This window comes from Zophobas morio, unplaced genomic scaffold, assembly GCF_036711695.1.
Source record: "Zophobas morio isolate AGI-343-1 ecotype UQ-CSIRO unplaced genomic scaffold, CSIRO_AGI_Zmor_V1 ptg000031l, whole genome shotgun sequence".
In the NCBI taxonomy this organism is placed as follows: domain Eukaryota; kingdom Metazoa; phylum Arthropoda; class Insecta; order Coleoptera; family Tenebrionidae; genus Zophobas; species Zophobas morio.
In genome coordinates this window covers 3,247,051-3,263,421 of record NW_026972136.1, presented here as the reverse complement: position 1 = coordinate 3,263,421, position 16,371 = coordinate 3,247,051, and the positions used below count along the sequence as shown (strand labels likewise).

Sequence of the window (16,371 nt, the reverse complement as noted above, 5' to 3'; positions counted from 1 at the left end):
GTAGAATCCAAAAATCAAAAATCGAAAAGTGTAGAAAACCGAAACCCGGAAAATAAAAAAATCTGGAAAACAAAAATTTGAAAAAGTAAAAATTCAAGAATCGGGAAGTGGAATAGTGGAAGAGTGGAAAAATTGTAAAGTCGAAACACTGAGAAATTGGAAAACGAAAAAATCGAGGAGTCCAAAAATCGAAAAATGTAGAGAACCAAAAATCGAACAACCGAAAAATCGAGAAATCGTGAAATTGGAAGTCGAATAGTCGAAAAAATCCAAAAATAAAAAAAACAAATCTTAATAAAGAGAAATCCAATAACCAAGAAGTTGAAAAAATAAAAATTCAAAGATTCAGGAAGTGGAAAAATGGAGGCGTCGAAAAACTGGAGTCGAAAAATCGAGAAATTCAAAAATTAAAATGTCGAAAATTCGAAAAATGTAGAAAACCAAAAATGGAACAAACCAAAAGTCGAAAAATCGAGAAATCGGAAAGGGGAAAAATTCAAAACTGAATAATTGTAGGAACGGAAAGTCATAGAATCCAACAATCAAAAATTGATAAATCGAAAAATCCAAAAATTGAAAAATCGAAAAATCCAAAAAATCGAAAAATCCTAAAATTGAAATGTCGAAAAATCCAAAGGAGGTAAAATCCAAAAATCGGAAACTCGAAAATTCGAAAAATGTAGAAAAGCAAAAATGGAACAAACCAAAAGTCGAAAAATCTAGAAATCGTAAAGCCAAATAGTCAAAAAAATCTATAAATTAAAAAAAAACGAAATTCCAATGAACAGAAATCCAAAAAAAAAATCGCCAAGAATCCAAGAATCAAAAATCCAAAAATTGATAAATTGAAAAATTCAAAAAATCGAGAAATCCAAAAATCGAACAATCAAAAATAAAAAAAAAACGAAATTCCAATAAAAAGAAATCCAAAGACGTTGAGTCGAAAAAATACGAAATTCGAAAAATTCAAAAATTGGAAGGAAAACTGTTGGAACGAAAACTCGTGGAATCCAAAATCAAAAATCCAGAATTGATAAATCGAAAAATCGAAAGATGTAGAAATCCGAAAATCGGGAAATACAAAAATCTGAAAACCAAAAAGTTGAAAAGGAAAAATTCAAAAATCGGGAAGTGGAAAAATGGAAGAGTCAAAAAATTAGAAAGTCGAAAATTCGAAGAATCCAAAAATCAAAAATGAAAAAATTGATACCTAAATCGAAACATTCAAAAATCAAAAAATCCAAAGATCGTAAAATTCAAAATTAGGAGAAATCGAAAACGAGAAGTCGAAAAATCGAAAAGTCCAAATATATCAAAACCGAAAATTTAAGGAATCGAAAAATAAAAAAATGAGAATTAGAGAAAATGTGAATTTTTTAAACACAAAATTAATTACTCAAAATTGTAAATACCAATAGTAAGTAATTAGCTAAAGTAATAATAAATAAAGTTAAATCATTAAAAATGCATTAAAAATGCTTTGTATGATAATCAAAATACAAATATTCCGTGAACTACATTAATTAATAGATATTTATTTGCATATAGAGTGACAACAGGTGAAACTCGGCGAAGTTAATGTATATATAATAAAGGATTAAATGACAAATTTAGCTTAACTTTAATACCCAATTATTTGGAAACATTCTGCAGAAAAATGGGGATGTGCTTTATATTAGAAACAAAGATAAATGAATCGAAGGTAAAATAGATAAAAGAATAGGTGGTCGGACTTATCTATTGTTCAGTCCCTTCTTTGAAAAATATAGCGTGGAAAAGGCATGTTAATCAAATTGCTAATTCATTGGCTAACATTTAAGTGTATCCTATGAATCACGTTCCATAGGCGTCTCATTATTATTATTTTTTTAGTTCGAGCAGCTCGCCTTCACGTGGATGGAGCGCCAGAAGCTCGGGGGCTCCTACTCCTCCCACCGCGCCCAGTCCGAGAAACACGTGGTGGTCTGCAGCACGACCCTCCACGCGGACACCATCATGGATTTCCTGAACGAGTTCTACGCCCACCCGCTCCTGCAGGACTACTACGTCGTCCTACTCTCACCCATGGAGCTCGACACCACCATGCGGATGATCCTACAGGTGCCCATATGGGCGCAGCGCGTCATCTACATCCAAGGCTCCTGCCTCAAGGACGGGGACCTCGCCAGGGCGCGGATGAACGAAGCCGAGGCCTGCTTCGTCCTGGCGGCCAGGAATTACGCGGACAAAACGGCGGCGGTGAGTTAATTAAGGACGACCCATCTGGACGTGCATGGATTACTCGGTCTCAGGGTTGTATAACATTTGAGTTTCGTTTTTGGGAAAATTGAAAAAGGGCTGTCAGAATTTCGCTCGGGGGCGGCTAGTTTAATTAAAGAGTGTTACTGTGTTATGGACGTGGAAACGCGAGTGTGGATGGCAGGTGGCGGCGGAAATGTGGGCTGTGGGAGAAATGTGTGTTACATTAAATTGCCAATTAGATTATGATGGTTTAATGGAAATAAATTAGAGGGTGGCGCATGGTCGCGGAATCAATAGTTTCTGGGTGATTTATGGTGGTTGAGGACGGGCAATTACTTTCAGGAAAAAGCTGCTTGTTTTGGATGAGGAAGTTTTATGGTGGATGAGTCACGAAGGATGCGGGAGTGGTTAACACTCTCATTTTTGAGAAATTTTTGTACATAATCTCCCAAAAAATTAATGTATAAAGCGGTTTGTATATATTTTTTTAGTAAATCATTTTAACCAATCTCATAATTCATAAATCAGCCAGATTTCCGACAACTTCGTAAACAGCGCCCTAACGAAAAAGAAAATCATTGTTTTACAAAATATCAAATTCTCACGCAGTAGGTAATATTTTCCTCAAGTAGCACGAAAAGGAGTTTTCTGCGAAAACTTTATTTTCAACACCGAAATCGTGGAAACAGCTGGGACGTGAGCAGGTGTTTCCTGTCTGTATTTTAAATTAAGAAATAAAATCGTCGTCGGTTTTGGCCAAGTGCTGCCTCCAACCGCATTGTTATTTTATTACGAGTGTAAAACGAGTCGGTAAAAACCATCAAGTTTTACACAAAATTCAAACTATTCATTTAGCTGCCAGTTTTCAAATTTTGCCATATATCAACACCCTTCAGAATTCCAATTTCCGCCACCAAAAAAAAGAAAGAAAGCAACTCTGTATTCCATTAGTTCCGTACTATTATTATTATTTATAGTTTAGTAATGCCAGCAGACTACCATAAAACACCGATAATTATTACATTTTTCACGGAATTTATTGCCACCTATTCGGGCCATTTTTAGAACAAACCGTGAGACATAAATCCGAAATGTCACTCATAAACGTAAATCACAAACACAGATACCCGACTTCGCCAGAAAACAACGCGTTTTTAGCACGCTTTCGGAATTTTTATTGTTAACCAATGCAATTACAATCGCGCGAGAGCCGCAACAATTTCATAATTCGCAATTTAATTTTTCAATTAAGCTGATCGCCTCTGCCGCCCCCAACCATATCTGGCGCCGCCACCTTACCCTCGTCTTAATTAATCCCGAGTTTATTTGACCGCACTTACTTTCGGCAAAAACGCGATTTAATCGAGTTTCCAACAAATAAGCAGTTTTCGGAGCCGGGTTGGGGTGGAGTGGGTTGACGTAATTTAAAGTGTAGTAAGTGTCTACGAGCAATTATTACCAAAAATTGTCTAGCCCGTATATGAAATTCGTTTGTTTAAGGGAATTTAGAGTTAATTTACTAGCATATCCGACAGAAGTTGTGTTTAATTTGTTTTTAACTATGGAAGGTCAAGTCAGGTCAGGTCAGATCACGTTAGGTCAGGTCTTCTAATGACTTTTTTAAAGCTGAAAGATTCAAAGAGTTTTTTATTGTCTCCCTTTAGACAATCTGACAGATTGTCGGGGGCTCCTAGCGTTAATTTTTTCTAAAAGACCAAGAAATCTCGGTGTCCTCTAGAATTATTTTGTTCTAAAAAACGAAATGATCTCGGAGTATCTAAATGTTGTTTTTTTGAGATGCTGAAAGAATCTTGGAAGCTCCAAATATTATTTTTCCTAAAAAGCGAAAAAATTTCGGGGGCCTCTAGTGTTATTTTTTCTAAACACGCAAAAGGGTTATTACTGTTATTTTTTTCTGAAGGGTGAAAGAATCTCGGGGTCCTCCAGTGCTTTTTTTGAGAAGCCTAAAAAATCTTAGGGCTCCGGATATTTTTTTTTTAAGATGAAAGGATCTATGGGTTCTCTAGTGCTTTCTTTGGCAAGCCTAAAAAAATCTTAGGGCCTTCTGTGTTTTTTTTTTTAAGATGAAAGGATCTCGGAGTCCTCTAGTGCTTTTTTTTGATAAGCTTAAAAAATCTCTTATTTTTTCGAAAAGATCTCGGGGGCTCTAGCTGTTATTTTTTTGCAAAAAGCAAAAGTATGTCGAGGCCCCTAGAGTTTTATTTGACAAACGTAAAAAATCTTGGGGTTTCAAGTGTTATTTTTTCTAAAATATAGAAGGATCTCGGAAACTGTAAGTGTTATTTTATCTAAAAGACGAAAAATTGTCGAAGGGACTCAGTGTTATTTTTTTCTGAAAGGCTAAAGTATGTCGGAGTCCCTAGCGTTATTTTTTCTAAAAGGTGAAAGAATCTCGGGGACTTCAAGTGTTATTTTTTCCAAAAGAAGAAATAATCATTCTGGGGGTTCCAAGTGTTATGTTTTGTAAAAGACGGAAAGATCTTGGCGGTTTTTTTTTTTTTTACAAACGAGAAAGAATCTCGGAGCTCCAAGTGTTATTTTTTCCAAAATACGAAGAAATGTCAATTTTCTCTAATGTTTTTTTTTGTAGAAAATGAAATAATCTCGAGAGTCCCAAGTGTATTTTTTTTTCTAAAAGTGAAAGAATCTCGGGGTCCTTAAAAGTTTGTCTTTTGAAAAGCTGATAGAATCTCGGGGGCTCCATTATTTTTTCCACAAGGCGAAAGAATTTCTGAGACTCCAAGCGTTATTTTTTCCAAAAGCAGAAAGAATCAGTCGTGGGTGTTTTTTATGTCAAGTTGAAAAAACCTTGGCGGTTCCAAATGTTATTTTTTCTAAAAAATGAATGAGCACAGGGGCCCCAAGTTATTTTTTTCTAAAAGACTAAAGTATCTCGGAGTCTCATAGTATGGTATTTCGCAAGCTAAACAAATCCTGGGGTACCAAGTGTTATTTTTTTCTAAAAGGCGAAAGTGTCGCGGGGACTCCTAGTGTTATTTTTTTCAAAAAGACAATCATTCTTGGGTCCTCGTGTTTTTTTTACAAGCTCAAAAAATCTAGGGGGTTCCAAATGTTATTTTTTCTAAAACATGAAAAAATCTCGGGGCTTAAGTGTTATTTTTTTCTAAAATGGGAAAGAATTTCGAAGCCTCCGAGTGTTAATTTTTGCCAAATACGGAGAAATCTCAATTTTCTTTTGTATTTTTTTTAGAAGATGAAATAATCTCGAGGACCCCAACTGTTAATTTTTTTTCTGAAAGTGAAAGAATCTCGGGGTTCTCGAGTGTTTTTCTTTGAGAAGCTGACAGAATCTCTGGGACCCCAAGTAGGTTATTTTTTTCTAAAAGGCGAAAGTGTCGCGGGGACTCCTAGTGCTATTTTTTTTCAAAAAGAGAATTAATCATTCTTGGGTCCTCGTGTTTTTTTTACAAGCTCAAAAAATCTAGGGGGCTCAAAATGTTATCTTTTCTAAAACACGAAAAAATCTCGGGCCTTAAGTGTTATTTTTTTCTAAAATGGGAAAGAATGTCGAGGTCTCCAAGTGTTATTTTTTGCCAAAATACGAAGAACTCTCCGTTTTCTTTTGTATTTTTTTTAGAAGACGAAATAATCTCGAGGACCCCAACTGTTAATTTTTTTTTTCTGAAAGTGAAAGAATCTCGGGGTTCTCGAGTGTTTTTCTTTGAGAAGCTGACAGAATCTCTGGGACCCCAAGTAGGTTATTTTTTTCTAAAAGGCGAAAGTGTCGCGGGGACTCCTAGTGTTATTTTTTTTTTTTCAAAAAGAGTATTAATCATTCTTGGATCCTCGTATTTTTTTTGACAAGCTCAAAAAATCCAGGGGGTTCCAAATGTTATTTTTTCTAAAACACGAAAAAATCTCGGGGCTTAAGTATTATTTTTTTCTAAAATGGGAAAGAATGTCGAGGTCTCCAAGCGTTATTTTTTGCCAAAATACGAAGAAATCTCCGTTTTCTTTTGTATTTTTTTAAGATGATGAAATAATCTCGAGGACCCCAACTGTTAATTTTTTTTTTTCTGAAAGTGAAAGAATCTCGGGGTTCTCGAGTGTTTTTCTTTGAGAAGCTGATAGAATTTCGGGGACTCCAAGTGTTATTTTTTTCTAAAAGCCTAAGGAGTCTCGGGGACTCCAAGTGTTATTTTTTTCAAAAGAGGAAAGAATCATTCTTGGGGTCCCTTAGTGTTTTTTTTGACAAGTTGATACAATCCAATGTTATTTTTTCTAATAGATGAAAGGAACTCAAGGGCTCCAAGTGTTATTTTTTTCTAAAAGGCTAAAATATGTCGGAGTCCCATAGTATGGTATTTGGCAAGCTAAAAAAATCCAGAGCTACCAAGTGTTACTTTTTTTAAAAGACGAAAAGGTTTTGGGGGTATCTAAGTGTTATTTTTTCTAAAACACAAAAGAATCTCGGGGTCCAAGTGTTTTTTTTTTCTAAAATGCGAAAGAATTTCGAGATCTCCAAGTGTTATTTTTTGCCAAAATACGAAGAAATCTCAATTTTCTTTGGGTTTTTTTTTAGAAGATGAAATAGTCTCGAGGACCACAACTGTAATTTTTTTTGTGAAAGTGAAATAATCTCGGGATCCTCGAGTGTTGTTTCTTGAGAACCTGATAAAATTTCGGGGACTCCAAGTGTTATTTTTTTTTTCAAAAGAAGATAGAATCATTGGTCATCTTGGAGGTTCCAAATATAATTTTTTCTAAAACATGAAAGGATCTTGGGGGCTCTAGGTGTTATTTTTTTAAAGGCTAAAGTAAATCGGAGTCCCATACTGTGGTGTATGTGAAGTTTAAAAATCCTGGGGTTTTTAGTGCTATTTTCTCTAAGAGACGAAGAGGTCTTGGGAGCAGCTAAGTGTTATTTTTTCTAAAACGCGAAAGAATCTCGGGGCTTCAAGTGTTATTTTTTCCAAAATACGAAGAAATCTCAGTTTTCTTTAGTGTTTTTTTTTGTAGAAAATGAAATAATCTCCAGAACCCCAAGTCTCATTTTTTTTCAGTAAAAGAATCTCGAGGTCCGCAAACGTTTTTCTTTTGAAGAGCTAATAGAATCTCGCGGGCTCCAAGTCTTAATTTTTAAGAAGCTCAAGAATTTCGGGCACTCCAAGTGTTATTTTTTCCACAAGGCGAAAGAATCTGGGGAACTCCAAGCGTTAATTTTTCCAAAAGGAGAAAGAATCATTCTTGGGGTCTCTTAGTGGTTTTTTTTTTACAATTTGATACAATCCAATGTTATTTTTTCTAACAGATGAAAGGAACTCAGCGGCTCCAAGTGTTATTTTTTCTAAAAGGCTAATATATCTCGGAGTATCATAGTATGGTACATATTTGACAAGCTAAAAAAATCCAGAGCTACCAAGTGTTATTTTTTCTAAAAGACGAAAAGGTCTTGGGGGCAGCTAAGTGTTATTTTTTCTAAAACACGAAAGAATCTTGGGGCTGCAATTTTTATTTTTATCTAAAATGCGAAACAATTTCGAGGTCTCCAAGTGTTATTTTTTGCCAAAATTCGAAGAAATGTCAATTTTCTTTTGTGTTTTTTTTTTAGAATATGAAATAATCTCGAGGACCCCAACTTTTTTTTTTTTTGTGAAAGTGAAATAATCTCGGGATCCTCGAGTGTTTTTTTTTTTTTGAGAAGCTGATAGAATTTCGAGGACTCCAAGTGTTATTTTTTTCTAAAAGCCTAAAGTGTCTCGGGGATTCCAAGTGTTATATTTTTTTCAAAAAAAGAAACCTTTGGAGATTCCAAATATTATTTTTTCTAAAACATGAAAGGATCTCGGGGGTCTAAGTGTTATTTTTTCCAAAATATGAAGAAATCTCAATTTTCTGTAGTGTTTTTTTTTGTAGAAAATGAAATAATCTCGAGAACCCCATGTCTCATTTTTTTTCAGTGAAAGTATCTCGGGGTCCGCAAACGTTTTTCTTTTGAAAAGCTAATAGAATCTCGGGGGCTCCAAGTCTTAATTTTTAAGAAGCTCAAGAATTTCGGGGACTCCAAATGTTATTTTTTTCCACAAGGCGAAAGTATCTCGGGAACTCCAAGCCTTAATTTTTCCAAAAGGAGAAAGAATCATTCTTGGGGTCCATTAGGGGTTTTTTTTTGACAAGTTGAAACAACCCAATGTTATTTTTTCTAACAGATGAAAGGAGCTCAAGGGCTCCAAGTGTTATTTTTTTCTAGAAGGCTAAAATATCTCGGAGTTCCATAGTATGGTAATTGACAAGCTAAGAAAATCCAGAGTTACAAAGTGTTTTTTTTTCTAAAAGACGAAAAGGTCTTGGGAGCAGCTAAGTGTTACTTTTTATAAAATGCGAAAGAATCTCGGGGCTCCAAGTGTTATTTTTTTTTGAAAAAGAAAAAAATTCCGACGTCTCCAAGTGTTATTTTTTGCCAAAATACAAAGAAATCTCAATTTTCCTTTTTTTTTTTGTATAAGACGAAATTATCTCGAGGACCTCAACTGTTATTTTTTCTAATAAGCCGAAGGAGTCTCGGGGACTCCAAGTGTTATTTTTTTTCAAAAGGAGAAAGAATAATTCTTGGGGTCTCTTTAATTTTTTTTTGACAAGCTCAAAACACCTTGGGGGTTCCAAATGTTATTTTTTTCTAAAAGATGGAAAGATCTCGAGAGCTCTAAGTGTTATTTTTTCTAAAAAGCTAAAGTATCTCGGAGTCCCAAGTGTTATTTTTTGCCAAAATACGAAGAAATCTCAATTTTCTCTAGTGTCTTTCTTTTGTTGAATATGAAATAATCTCGAGGACACCAACAGTTATTTTTTTTCTAAAAGTGAAAGAATCTCAGGGTCCTGTATTGTTTTTTTTGAGAAGTTGACAGAATCTCGGGGGCTGCATAAAAAACTGAAAAACCTCGGGGATTTCAAGTGTTATTTTTTTCCAAAAGGAGAAAGAATCATTCTTGTGGTTCCCTAGTGTTTTTTTTTTTCGAAAAATCTTCGGGGTTTCAATGTTATTTTTATAAAAGAAGAAAGGATCTTGTGGGCTATAAGTGTTATTTTTTTCTAAAAGCTTAAAGTATGTCGTATTTGACAAACTTAAAAAAACTTGGGGGTCTCAAGTGTTATTTTGTGTAAAAGACGAAAAGATCTTGGGGCATTTAAGTGTTATATTTTTCTAAAGCGAGAAGATTAAATAATCTCAAGGAGCCCAAGTGTTATTTTTTTTTCTAAAATTGAAAGTGTCTCGAGATCCTCTAGTGTTTTTTTTTAGAAGCTGACAGAGTCTCGAGGGTTCCCAGTGTTATTTTTTCTAAAAGGTGAACGAATCTTGTGGGCTCTAAGTGTTATTTTTAAAAATCTTGGGGGCTACGTTTTTTTCTAAAACGAAAAATGAAAGAATCTGGAAGGTTTCAAGCCTTATTTTTTTCTAAAAGTCGGTAGAATCTCCGAGTATCTTAGTGGTTTTTCTTTTTTGAGAAGCTGGAAAAATCTCTGGGGCTCTAAGTGTTATTTTGATCTAAAAAGTGAAAGTATCTCGGAGTGCCGTAGTATTATTATTTTTTTCTTTGGAGAATTGGAGAAACTTAAAAAGCTGAAACAGTCTCGAAGGCTCCTAGTGTTATTTTTGTATAAAAGGCGAAAGAATCTTGGGCGCTCCACGTTTTTTTTTTTTTTTTCTTCTAAAAGGCAAAGAAATCTTGGGGGTCCAAGTGTTTTGTTTTAAAGCGAAAGAATCTCGGCGGCTTCAAACAATATTTTTTCTAAAAGGCGACAGAATTTCGGTGTTTCTTTTGTTTTTAAGAAGCTGAAAGAATCGCGAGAGCTCTAAGTGTGTTTTTTTTAACTGATGAATCTAGGGGATTCCAAGTATTTAATTTGTTTTTAACTATGGATTTTTTTTTAATTTGAAAAAGGTAATTCCTGAAAAAAATGTTAATTTAAAAACTCCATATTTACATGAAATAAAACTTGATCACCAAATTGTAGTAAAGTTATCCCCAATCATCTCCATTGTACGTACCGCCACTGAAAATTTCACCGACACTGAAAATTTGAATGACAAAAACAGAGAACTAAAATCCATAGCTAGACTCATAATACGTCAAGGACTCTAGGCTGGGTTAACTACGGAGAAGCAAAAATCGTGCGCGTGTTTCCAGGATTTAATTAATGTTTTTCCTTGCAGGACGAGCACACGATCCTGAGGTCGTGGGCTGTGAAGGATTTCGCCCCGAATGTGGCACAATACGTTCAGATTTTCAGGCCTGAAAATAAGCTCCACGTGAAATTCGCGGAGTTCGTTGTGTGCGAAGACGAGTTCAAGTACGCTCTTCTGGCTAACAATTGTACTTGTCCTGGGGCGTCTACCTTGGTTACGTTGCTCCTGCATACTTCCAGAGGACAGTAAGTGCTCGTTAGATATTTTCGTTATTTTGTTTATTCGTACTGGTGAGTGACACCGTCGACCTGACAACGTCTCCACTACAGTTCATTAAAATCGTGACAAAAATACAAACCCAACATTATACACGAATCCTCTGTGTTTTGCTTAAGAATGCGAAACCCATCTCTCCCACTACCTGTCATTATGCACATAATCACTATAAAGAGTTTATACCAGATTTTATACCCCGTACATATAATTTTTCAAAAGCAGACTTTGCTACTATGTACAAAATATTCTCAGAAATAGACTGGTCCTTGTTATATAATTGTTCTGATGTTGATGATGCGTGCAATATTTTTTACGATTTAATTTATTCCACATTTGATTATACAGTCCCGTATACTGTTTGTAAACACGACAAGGGATACCCTATCTGGTTTACCCGTTCAATAATTAGTAAAATCAAATTAAAAAATAAGGCTCATAAAAAATTCAAGTTAAGTAAGCAATCTGCAGACTATGAGTATTACAAGGCACTAAGATCTCAAGTAAAAACGATGATAAGGTTTGCATATGAAAATTATATTAGCAAAATTGAAGGTAATTTAGTTTCAGATCCTAAGACATTTTGGAACTACATTCGTGGTAAAAAAAGTCACACCAGGATACCTGGTCAAATGACATATAATGACTCTCAACTTGACAATGCTGATGCTATTGTTAATGCTTTCGCCCATTTTTTTCAAAGTGTCTATATTGAATCAAATTCAAATTCATGTAACAAACCATGTGATAAGCAGTCAGGTGAAAGTTTCCCGAATATCGCTGTACATTGCTTCTCTCTGTCAGATGTGCGTCTTGCCTTAAAGCAAGTTAAAAATAAAAAAACTGCAGGATTAGACTTGGTACCAGCTTATATAGTGAAAGATTGTTACAATATTTTTTGCGAACCTTTGCTGCATATTTATAATTTAATCTTGAAAACGTCAACCTTCCCCTCAATATGGAAAAAAGTTAAAGTTTGTCCAGTATTTAAAAGTGGAGATCATACTAATATTGTGAATTACCGACCCATTGCTATATTATCGAATTTTTCAAAAGTTTTTGAATCTATTCTTTATAAACACTTATATGCACAGGTTAAAAACTTAATTTCCCCTTGTCAGCATGGTTTTATGAAAAAGAGATCAACTGAAACTAACTTAGCTGTACTATCACAATACGTTGCCGAAGCTTTGAACCAGCGTGGCCAAGTGGATGTTTTGTACACCGATTTTCGGAAGGCTTTCGACACCATAAACTTCCTTATACTCATTAAGAAATTAGATCACTTTGGGTTTTCGGGAGGACTGTGTAATCTGTTTCTATCGTATCTTTCTGAAAGAGAGCAAGTAGTTGTTTATCAACAGAGTAGATCCTTGCCATTTTTCGCCACGTCTGGTGTACCACAGGGATCCAACTTAGGGCCCCTGTTGTTTCTACTGTTTATCAATGACCTTAGTGACATAATGGATAGTAACAGATTGTTCTACGCAGACGACTTGAAATTATACGCCAAAATTGATTGTTTTAGCGATTGCTTAAATCTTCAACATGATTTAGATAAAGTTTATAACTGGTGTTGCGAGAATTGTCTGTTTCTGAACATTGGTAAATGCAAGGTGATATCTTACAGTCGTAAAAGGCAGATTACTCAGTTTGACTATAGCATTAATAATGACTTAATACAACGTTGCTCGAAAACTACTGACTTAGGTGTGACATTTGATACTGAATTTACCTTCAGGGAACATATTACCATTAAAATTAAGGAATCATGCCGTGTTTTAGGCTTCATTTACAGAAATTGTTCTGATTTTAGAAATAGAAACGATAGTTTGAAGACCCTATATTACGCTTTGGTGCGTTCTAAACTCGAGTATTGCTCTCTAATTTGGTATCCTGTGTACTCCTATATGGTTAAAGGGATAGAGCGTATCCAACGTAAATTTCTGAAATTTCTTTATCGCCAACGTTTTGGTTATTACCCTCATAGACACTTTGAGCATTCCATCCTTTTGTCTATCTTTGGAGTATTGCCACTTGAAACAAGGAGGGTCTTATCATCCATTAATTTTGTATATAAGTTAAATAATTTTTATATTGACTGTCCCCTGCTTTTAGATTATCTTAATTTTTATGTGCCTCGTTTATCGAGTAGAAGTAGTCGCACGTTTTATTGCACCTTTAATAGAAGTAATGCCCTAAAGAGATCGCCTATCACGGTTGCTTGCTCCAACTTTAATATATTTGCGAAAGATTGTGATCTTAACTTCGATTCCTTAAAATGTATTCTAGGTAAAGCTGTTCTCGAGTTTAGCAAAAAATAGTTTATCTTTATCTAATTAGTTTATATATTGTTCTATATGTTTTTGTGCGCATCTGTACACTTATTTGTTTATTGTTTTTTATATATGTATTTTGTATTTTTTTCTTTTGCCTACTTGTGGCTTATGCTGTTTGGCAAATATATATCTATTATTATTATTATTATTATTATTATTATTATTTTTCCAGAGATTGCTTTTTCGTTTTTTTCTTCATCTTGAAAAGTAAAAGCTTCGAGTTATTAACGCGTTTAATGAAACTTGCTTAAACATGAAAAGGAGTTTGCCTTTTTTGGGGTAAATACTTTAGCGAAATGTGAGTTTGGCTCGTTGTCGGCAAGGTATAAAGTGCGTCTGCCAATTCGTAACTGTAACTTCATTATTATTTTTTACGGTTGTACAAAGGAAGACGAAAGGGAAAGTGGAGTTTAATTAACAACGACGGTGCGAGCTCGTGCGGAACATAGATTGCTAATAATTTCTGTTCTTGACAGGGAGATGTGTTTATTTGGGGATTAACGAGTTGAACTTGGTTGTTGGTATTGATTTTAATGGCTTAGACTTTAATTTGGGAGGATGTGGGGAAGATTGTCGTGAGTTTGGCATGTCTAACTTGTGTTAATTTCCGCTGTAGAGAGGAAGTTAGGTGCATTTGTTTGCACTTCTCGGTAATAAATAAGTTTGTGTAATCGGGCGGAAACAGACAGACAAAAAACAAGTTGGATCAAGAAGGCTCTTGTGACGATGACATTATCGAAAAAAAAAACTCATATGTGGTAAAACTACTAACATTACACTAAGTTTTTTAGTTGATATATATATTATTTGTCAGCCAAGTTTTATAATTGGAACTCATTTTTTATGTACTCCCTAATTTATACCTTCTAAATACAAATCCGAGTTCAGAATTTCCCTTAGAAATTGTTTGACATTTTTTACATATTAGTACCTTTAGCAAAATGACATCGTTCGATTTATGGGTTTCTCAAGCCCGAAAACTTAACTTATTCGGTCTAAAAATTCACCATCTAGAATGAAAAAGTCAGAGGAATCGATGGGTATTATCTGAAGGAACCATTAAGAAAGAGTGAGCTTATAAACTCGAAAAATATTTTTTGTACGAAAGCTCGCTTGACGTCTGGCTTTTATTATACTAATTTTCTTATTCGATAAGGGAGACTCCTGAAATTCGCTGTACTACTTAATTTGTAGCTCCTGAATACGAATCCGTGTTAAGAATTGCTCTGTAGAGCTTCGTGATTTTTTTTTATTTTTTTTTATCTCAGTACTTATTTTAGAAAAATGACATTGTCCGATTTATGGATCTCTCAAGCCCCAAAGACTAACTTAGGCGGTGTAAAAGGTCACTATCTGTGATGAAAAAACTCAGAGGAATCGATCAGATACTGGCACCGTTTAGAAATAATGACCTTATAAACTAGAAAAATATTTGTCGTGAAAAAGCTCGCCTGACGCATTGATTTTAAGGTACTAAGCTTCTTACCGGATAAGAAAGAATGCTGAAATTTTCTGTATTCACTAATCTGTACCTTGTGAATACGAATCTGAGTTTAGAATTTCCCTAAGAAGCTTTCTGAATTTTTTGATATTTTTTTACGTATTAGTACCTTTAGAAAAATGACATCGTTCGATTTAGCGGTCTCTCAGGCCCGAAAACCTGACTTATTTGGACTAGAGAGCTACCATCTCTAATCAAAAGACTCCGAGGAATCGAGTGGTATAAACTTCAAGTCGAACACCTACACCGTTTAGAAATGTTGAGCTTATAAACTCGAACAATATTTTTTGTACGAAGTTCACTTGACGTCTGGCTTTTATGATACTATTTTTCTTATTCGATAAGGGAGACTCCTGAAATTCGCTGTACTACTTAATTTGTAACTCCTGAATACGAATCTGGGTTAAGAATTGCTCTGTAGAGCTTCGGGATTTTTTTGATTTTTTTTTTTTATCTCAGTACTTTTAGAAAAATGACATTGTCCGATTTATGGATCTCTCAAGCCCGAAAGACTAACTTAGGCGGTGTTAAAGGTCACTATCTGTGATGAAAAAACTCAGAGGAATCGATTGGTATAACCCAAAACACATATACTTGCACCGTTTAGAAATAATGAGCCTATAAACTCGAAAAATATTTCTTCTGAAAAAGCTGGTATGACGTATGGATTTTAAGGTACTAATTTTCGAATTGGATAATGTAGAACGGTGAAATTTTCTGTACTCACTAATTTTTACCTTGCGAATATTAATCCGAGTTCAGAATTTTCCTGCGAAGCTTTCTGAATTTTTTTGATATTTTTTTTACATACTTATTATGTAGTTGAAAAATATCATCGATCAATTTGGCGGCTTCTTAAGCTCAAAAACCTGACTTATCCGGACTTGAGAGTTACCATCTGTGGTCAAAAGACTCCGAGGAATCGCCTGGTATAAATTAGAAATTAAACACTTACACCGTTTATAAATGGTGAGCTTTTAAACTCGATAAATATTTTTTGTAAGAAAGCTCCCTTGACGTATGGGTTTTATGGTACTATTTCCTTATTAGATAAACGAGACTTCTGAAATTTGCTGTATTTACTAACTCGTACATTCCGAATACGAGTCTGTGTTCAGAATTGCCCTGTGGAGCTTCCCGAAAAAAGACTAAATTATCCAGGCTAAAATACCACTTCCTGCAATGAAAAACTCAAAGGAATCGAATGCTGTAAACCGCAAGTCGAACACTTGCAGCGTTTTGGTGAGCCTATAAACTCAAAGCATATTTTAGTAAGAAAGCTCGCTTGACGTATAGCTTTTATGGTACTAATTTTCTTATTCGGTAAGGGAAACTCTTGAAATTTGCTACCCTGACTAACTTACACCCCCTGAATACGAATCCGCATTCAGAAATTCTCGGTGGAGCTTCCCAAATATTTTGTCCATTCTCGATTTTAGCATCTTTAGAAAAATGACATCGTCTGATTTATCGGTCTCTCCAGCTCAAAAGAATAATTTATCCGGTCTGAATAGTCACTTTCCGTGATGAAAAAACTTAGACAAATCGAATGGTAACAAGTAGAAATAGAGAACTTGCATTGTTTTGAAACGGTTTGCTTATAAACTCGAAACATATTTTTTATGAGAAAGCTCGCTTGACGTATGGTTTTATGGTACTAATTTTCTTATTGGTTAAGGGAGACTTCTGAAATTTGCTGAGTGTACCAACTTGTACCTCCTGGATACCAATTCGTGTGCAGAATTGCTCTATGGAGCTTCCTAAATTTTTTGTTAGCTCTGTATTTTAGTATCTTTAGAAAAAAGACATACTCTGATTTATCGGTCTCTCCAGCTCAAAAGAATAATTTA

General features: G+C 34.7%; 1 protein-coding gene across 1 annotated transcript in view; it reads left to right on the top strand.

The window, feature by feature from the left end:
- Positions 1-16,371, top strand: part of LOC135139545 (potassium channel subfamily T member 1) — a 238,221-nt gene that overhangs the window by 129,312 nt on the left and 92,538 nt on the right. Inside the window, exons 10-11 of the mRNA XM_064069828.1 lie at positions 1,873-2,238; positions 10,436-10,653. Of these exons, the coding sequence (XP_063925898.1) occupies positions 1,873-2,238; positions 10,436-10,653 (584 nt within the window). The remainder of the gene's footprint in view (positions 1-1,872; positions 2,239-10,435; positions 10,654-16,371) is intronic.